Here is a 7,500-nt window from a genome sequence, read left to right as displayed (position 1 = left end):
ACACTAATCATTATTCAAGTACAGAAGAAGAGCATTTTATAAAAAAAGAAAAACATTTAACAAATTACTTGATCAACTATGCAATGATATCTTAGGAGTTTTTAAAGTTTTGAAAGAAAATGAATATCTATGGTTATCAAACCTTTTTATTACAGTAGTAAGATCAACAAATCTATCTGGGAACGGAAAAAAAGAAGCATCTTCTTTTTCTTTTCAGACAGCAGTGAATAATAAACACCTGTAAAGAACAGTCAGAAAAAGCTAACATATATGAAATGATTTATATGTGTGTGTGTGTGTGTGTGTGTGTGTGTGTGTGTGTGTGTGTGTGTGTGTGTGTGTGTGTGTGTGTGTGTGTGTGTGTTTGTTTGTGTGTGTGTTTGTGTGTGTGTGTGTGTGTGTGTGTGTGTGTATTTGTGTGTGTGTGTGTGTGTGTGTGTGTGTGTGTGTGTGTGTGTGTGTGTGTGTGTGTGTGTGTGTGTGTGTGTGTGTGTGTGTGTGTGTGTGTGTGTGTGTGTGTGTTTGTGTGTGTGTGTTTGTGAGTATGGGTGCATGCATTTGTGTGTGCATGTCAGTGTTTAAGTGTGTTTATGTTTCATATTGTACACTGATTTGAAATTATTTATGTGATGCAAGAGCAGTACTCTATGTATATTCCATGCTGTACATAATATCTAGAGCCAACACCTCTCCAAGATACAGAAAAGGAATTGAAGTAAATGAATGACCAATGCCTTATGTGGCTCTTTTAGAGAGATAGCCAGACTTCTGCCTTTTTTGTTAACTTTGAGTTCCATCTGAAAAGTAAGCATATGAATTTGCTGAATTTTGTTTGTGACTGTGCAAATTCCATTTGCATTGATATGCAAATTATTAGTATTGTGATTCCAGTGTCACATAATTAAAAGGTTGATAAGTTAGTCAGTTTAAGAAAATTAGCTGTTTCATAATGCAAGACGTATGGGCTTATTTGCATTTTTGTAGTTGTAGATACATTCAAATAAGTAAGGAGAGATGAAGACAAGTTCGAATTGCTTCATGGTAGAATGCTCTCATGACTACCTCTTAATAGTAAGGTTCCTAGAATAAATATTTATTTGTACATGTTAATCTAGACTTTTTACATAGAGCAATTCTGTGTCACCTCCATCTAGTGGATTCCAGATAATGAGATTTCATTTTCTTGAGGATTTTAATTTCATGTGCATAAAATGTGTATTAGATCTATGAAAGTAATTTTCTCCCATAGGCATTTATATGATTAGTGGTTTAAGAGATGTAGCAGGTATCTAGCCTCTGGTAAGTAATATCTTGCCAGTCAGATTGCTGTAAAACAAAAGTGCATAAACTGCTAGTTACCAATTTTTTCTTAATGACTAATAGAAATGGGAGTAAAGTTATATGACAGATGATGCTTATGCACTTTGAATTAGGATAATGGAATGTATATAGATAAAAATGGATGGAGCTCTAGTTCTCAGATGATAGTTAGCATTTGGTCGTAGGAAATGAATATGCTATAAATAATGTATGTTTTTAATGAAAATGTTGGCCATATGGCTGTTAGGCATCATTTTATTTAACAAAAATAGTGAATGATTTAGGAGGATCCTGTCCTCTCTTCTTCCTTTACATCTCAAGATATCATTTTTCCCACCACTATCACAGACTGCAACAAAAAACTCAAAAAAAAAAAAAAAAGGAAGGAACAACTGTGGACAACTTGCATTCCCCATAACAACAATACAGCCTAATTTGAATGCTCGCAGCAAATAATATTTCGTAATTTTTAATTTATGTAGAAAATTGGACCAGTTATTTGTCATTGTAGGTAGTTTACACCATGGCAGTAGTATATACAGGCATTGACCCCTCAGCCTAGCCCAAAGGTAATATAATTGTCACTTCGTGATGTAATCCTGAGTAATGATGATAATAGTACACACCTAACAATGACTCAGGGTGACTTAAGTAGAGTCCCTTACCATCCTCAACATGTGCTGGCAGTACCACAGCCTCTGCCCCTCAGGGATCTTGTTTTGTGGAGAACACATTGTTAAAAGGATTAGTGGGATCTTGTATATGTAGAATATAGACTTTATTTCACTTTTGGAAAGTAACCTCTACTTGTACACAAAGATATATTAATAACAGGTCACTTGCCTCTTTAAGGTGCTGCTCATTTTCTAGAACTTACAAACATTTGATGTGGCTGGGATTTTCATTTTCTTGTGAGTCTATTTCTTTTTTTCTAGATGTTTCAGGCACATAAAATGTCTAATACTCAATTTTTTACACTGCTTAACTCGGAAGGCCAGACACATATAATATTTAACATTGGTGTCTGACTAAACCAGTGATGTGGGCATGTTGTGTACATAAAAGCTGTGTCATGTAGGACCTACTGATTGACCCTTTAGTGACTTGAGCACTTGAAACAAAACTACAGTGGACAGTGCACTTATGAGTCTCATTACCAAAGATGAGTGAATCCAATGCTTTGGGCATATGGATATGAAAAATCATCAGAATATAAGTTGTATAAATTAGTAAGTTGCACACTTTCGTGTTTTCAATCATGGCTTTATGGAAGCATTGTACCTTTGTTGCCTCTCTAGACATTTTGCAAATACTGCTCCTAGTTTCAAGCAGTTTTAAACAAATAGCTGCAAGTCCTGGATACTTCCCACTCCTCTTACTCTAGTGACAAAAAACATGACTTCAATAGTAATTGGTATGCAGTTAAGCTTGCTGGAAGTTCTGCTTAAGTACCTGTTCAAAGGACTCGGATCATCAAACCCTATACCTATAGGAGGCATCTAAGTATCTCTTAGATATGACCTAAATACTGGTCAGATAGTATGTGTGGAAAAAGCCATTCATCATAATGCAACTTTCAGCCTGGGAAAGTCATTCATTATAATGCAGCTATTAGTTGTAGCAGCAAACGTCCTTACAATTAACTCCCATTCAGATTTTGTTTTTTTCTACTAAGCAACCATATACTGCATGTTAGTGTAGCTGTTTATCTTGCCCTGACAAGGGCCAGAGGCTTCAAAAAAGTCTCTTCCATCTTGTTGTTTATAGTAATCTTCAGCAATAATGACACTTGCTCTTCAAGAAATTATCAGAGTTGTCAGAAAACTTCAGGATGCCAGACAATTTGACAGGGCCATTGCATACTCATTTGAATGTACTTCTAAACCTCTCAAGGTTAGGTTTGCATTGTGTTTTAAAGGCCATGTATGTTATAATTTTAATATAACATGCATTGTAAACTGTCAGCCAAGGATATGACTCAGGTGATCCCTAACATTCAGCTTTTTGATGGAAAATGTTTTGGGGCTATCACAAACTTTATGTTAACATAAAAAGAAAGAAGTAAAAGTCCTGGGGATTCTTGAGGTTCACAGATGACGTACTCACCATTGTTTTTTTGAGTCTTACACACTCTGAGATAGATTAACCCCATGTGCTTGGATGGCATAATGTACATGCCATATCCACTGTGATTTCAGTTTATTAATAGCATTTACATATAGATGGTTCCACTTGTACAATACTTAGCAACCAAGGAGTCAATTACTAGTCCAATGAATCTCACCAGTTTACCCTTTTCCTTGATTTCCAGAAAGATTCTTTAAGATTTTCTTTAAATTGCTATTAGTATTTTAATCAGTTGGATCTAGATGATGGGTATGTCACATTATGAGAAAAAAAAATTGGCTGAGTGACAGGTGACAAGGATGTGCCGGTATGGAAAATTTTGACAGAGGGCTTGGGTGATTATAACGTGTCATCATGAGATATGGTGTGGGGCATCTTGTCAAGAGTACACAACACTCTTGGAGGGAGATTAGACTCAGTGGACATTTAGGAATAGGCTCTTGCATTATTTCCACCAGTAAATGAGAGTGGAATTTACTATCTGTGAGCCATGCCTGGAAGAGAGCGGCTTCATACACAGTAACCTGTTCCTGCCCTTCTTCTTAATTATTGCTTTTGTTGTTAGACAGAGTTGTAGACTACTTGGAGGGATAATGTGATAAGTGAAGGTTTAAATGTAAAAAACCTTTGATAAAACATTTTCAAGCAATTGCTTTGAGAACACTTGGACACGCATACCCTCCTCTGGATTCTGCTCAACAAACATGGTCTGTTGTCATCTTGATACAGCAGAACTGATGACAAGTAGACCTTGGAAAATGGCAAAACAGTGTATGCAGAATAAGAGCTAATAGTATAGCAAAGAGGAGGCAAGAAGTGGTGATACTGCACAAGAGCGTTCTTATGGGCCAGGCCTGCAAGAGTCACCACTCGAGTAAGCCTAATGCCTGGATTTTGGTCCACATGCGAGTGTGGAGGTACCTGGATCCAACAGGCTGATAACGTTATAATGATGATAACTATGAATTTTGATAGCATAAAAAAAATATCTTCCCAGAATGGGGAAATCGGATGAAGTCATGTTAGGCTATTAATTGACTGGTAGATGAGCGTTTGTAGAGCCAACTGTGTGCAACAAAATCCATTAAAAAATGCAGTGAACAGTACATGTTCTCATGTAAAAAGGAGTTAATAATAAGGTGGGTAGATGTTGAATGGCACATAGCCTTGACTTTTAAGTAGGTCACCACTTCCTTTAGTGTGCTAAGAACAGTTTGGGTCCTAAACACTCATGGCACCAAGGAGGCTTGTACTCCTGAACACTAGATCAATATTTGGGTGCCTTAACCCACTGAGTCATTTAGTAATTAGCTCTCACTAGATTGTGAATTTTATAGAGAAACCTCATTGAATATTGACTCAAAGAAATATTTGTATAATGAAGTCTAATTGCATAGTGTTTGGTAGCTGCATTTTCACAAAATCATCCTTTAAACTACTTTTTCGTCATATACTCTACCTTTTGCCACAGTGTTTCCTCTTTCCTTCATGCAATCATTCAAGAATGTGAAAGAAACTGAGAACTAAAATGTATGAAGCCACTCACCATGATAAATACATGTTTTGTCATAATAATAAGGTAAATGCTAAATTTACCTTTCAATATGTTTAATGCCTCACTTTCCCTTGAATACTGGCCAATGTCTTTTTCTGTTACCTTTTTTTTCCTTATCAACAGATCAGTTATTTTAAGCCATAGATAGTGAGAAATATTGATTTTCACATAACAAGTTTCATTCACTTTGGTGCTTCACACAGTCACTGTTATATGGTAAAAAAAAAAAAGTTGACGTCTTGTCCGAGATTTAATGCAATGAACACCTGATTTCTTAGCTTCCAGATATGCAAATGCAGTTAAGAGAAACTACAGAGGAGTTCCTTCCTTTTATTTTTTTCTGGATATTATTCTTCTGCAAAGTATAGATTAGAACTGTAATGGAGGGGGAAAATGATATAACAAATGCAACTTTACCTTTTTCCACTTTGTGTAAGATAAAAGCTTTCAAGTCTTGTAGCTCTTGCATTAGTTTGGTCTTATGTGCTTCCATAGACAGTAGTTAAGAAAGTGTTTCAGATTGTAAATGAGCTGATACATGGTCTGTGTAGCATTTGATAAATGAAGTTGTCTTGAAAATTTACAAGTACAGGAGAGAAGAAAAGGAGTAGAAATAGAGGAACATCTATTTGATTGATATTATATTGTGTGTTCAAATTTTTATAAAAGAAAATGAATTAATGCACTCGTACAAATATGAATTTTAGATATTTTACAAGGAAATGAAGGAATGATGTATCAATTTTTATCTTTGTTCATTTTGCAGTAATTTTGAAAGAGGAAAGCAATTATTATAGATTCACATCTGTAGATTGAATTTTTAGTGTTGTATGAATAACTGACTTATACGGTGTATTTAAGTAGTCATAAAAGGATTGAAGAATGAAACATTTTCAAGTTTATTAACATCTAATCATAACTATCTCAGGATATTAAGCAGGATTATCCTTTAGAGATAGGATATGTCCATTTTAAAGAACATGTTACATGAATGACCACACAAGAAATATGTCAGCTAATATATACTTAAAACAGGTCTGTAATTAAATTAACATTGTGTATTAGGTCACAGTTCATCAAGGCCATACAAATGAAAAGAAGAATTTTAATATTATGTTGTATTTTTATTTAATGATTGTATTTACAGCATGTTGATAGTATTTTAAATTTACCTGTTTTTATTCATTAGGAACTTGTGTCTGGGATAATCCTATATGATTAGCAATATCTGTGTGAACTGATATTAGAGAATGACTACATACAGATCTATTTATATGTAGTGTCAGTTACTAGACTATTAAGTCAGAAGGTGATTTTCATTATGGAACATTTGCTTCAAGTTGTGTTGTGTTTTCTCATATGTATGTTGAGAATTTTACACAAAGTGCCATATAGATATTTTACCTGCATTGCATTCGCCAAAATGCCAATATTTATTTTAGAAAGGTGATGCCATTTAGGAAAAAAAGATGTTATTGTAATTAGTTTTTAAGATGGAGATAGTCTCTTATTTGAATATACTTTTGGTAAAGTATGAGAATTTGGTTTTAAGGTGTAATAATTTCTTTATAACTATTATAAAACTAAAGTTTTAACCTATTTGATTCACTGAGAATGGTGGTTTTGTTTTTTATTCATTTTGTTGATTCATAAATGGCTTCTACAGTGCTTAGTCACCAAGGAGGCAACTACAACAACGAGGCCTACCTTAATTCACCTATTTGTCTTATTCCTTGAATTTTCTATTGCTAATATAATTATTATCATCATTATTATTATTCCTATTATCTCTCTTATTTTCATAATATTTACTGTAATAAAAATAAAAGCGTTCCTTTATGAAAATTAAATGATTGGGATCGTTGCTGAGGTCAGGCAGGCCTAGCCATTGACTCCTTTGTAAAGCTTTTGCAAGAGATCTATGTATAAACAAAATATTGACTGTTTTTTTTTTTTTATAAACATTATAATTACTTTATTGTTACTGACATTAATAACAGCAGTATTAAATACTAGAAAATATTATCGAAAATCAAGGAAAAGGGTAAACAAGTGAGACAGGTACTTCGCGTAATTGTCTCATTGGTGACAGTACTTGTGGACCCATCTATATGGAAAAACAATTACTAAATTCAACACCCACAATGGGCAATGGCGTTTATGTACATGCCATGCCCGGCGGCTTGGTGTTAATATAACAAAACTACAGCATACCTAATAAACTCACTGGGGGCTAAGTTTTTCTCAAGCCATCAGTACCACAGTGCACTCCCAGCATTACCAGGTGAACATATTACATGTTTTCTCTATCTGTATCTCGTGCCAGGACGTGTTCCAAAGATAGCAGATTTTTTCCTTAAGTGATAGCATCATCATTTTTATTTTTTTTCTGTACAATTTCTTCCATTGAATATCCTATTAGATTTAACAAGTACCTATAGTATGCCAATTCACAGTATGTCATGAGAAGCACTTGTGATAGAGTAATAGTAATTGTA

At 34.4% G+C, this 7,500-nt stretch overlaps 1 protein-coding gene across 2 annotated transcripts in view; it reads left to right on the top strand.

The window, feature by feature from the left end:
• Positions 1-7,500, top strand: part of LOC113818302 (transcription activator GAGA) — a 16,067-nt gene that overhangs the window by 7,888 nt on the left and 679 nt on the right. For both annotated transcript variants that reach the window (XM_027370490.2, XM_027370489.2), the window contains exon 8: positions 218-7,500. This exon is cut by the window's right edge and continues 679 nt beyond it. In XM_027370490.2, the coding sequence (XP_027226291.1) occupies positions 218-231 (14 nt within the window). In that variant the 3' untranslated portion in view covers positions 232-7,500. The remainder of the gene's footprint in view (positions 1-217) is intronic.

This window comes from Penaeus vannamei, chromosome 27 (assembly GCF_042767895.1).
Source record: "Penaeus vannamei isolate JL-2024 chromosome 27, ASM4276789v1, whole genome shotgun sequence".
In the NCBI taxonomy this organism is placed as follows: Eukaryota; Metazoa; Arthropoda; class Malacostraca; order Decapoda; family Penaeidae; genus Penaeus; species Penaeus vannamei.
The sequence above is the reverse complement of the archived record's forward strand: the minus strand, read 5'-3'. Positions and strand labels throughout refer to the sequence as shown.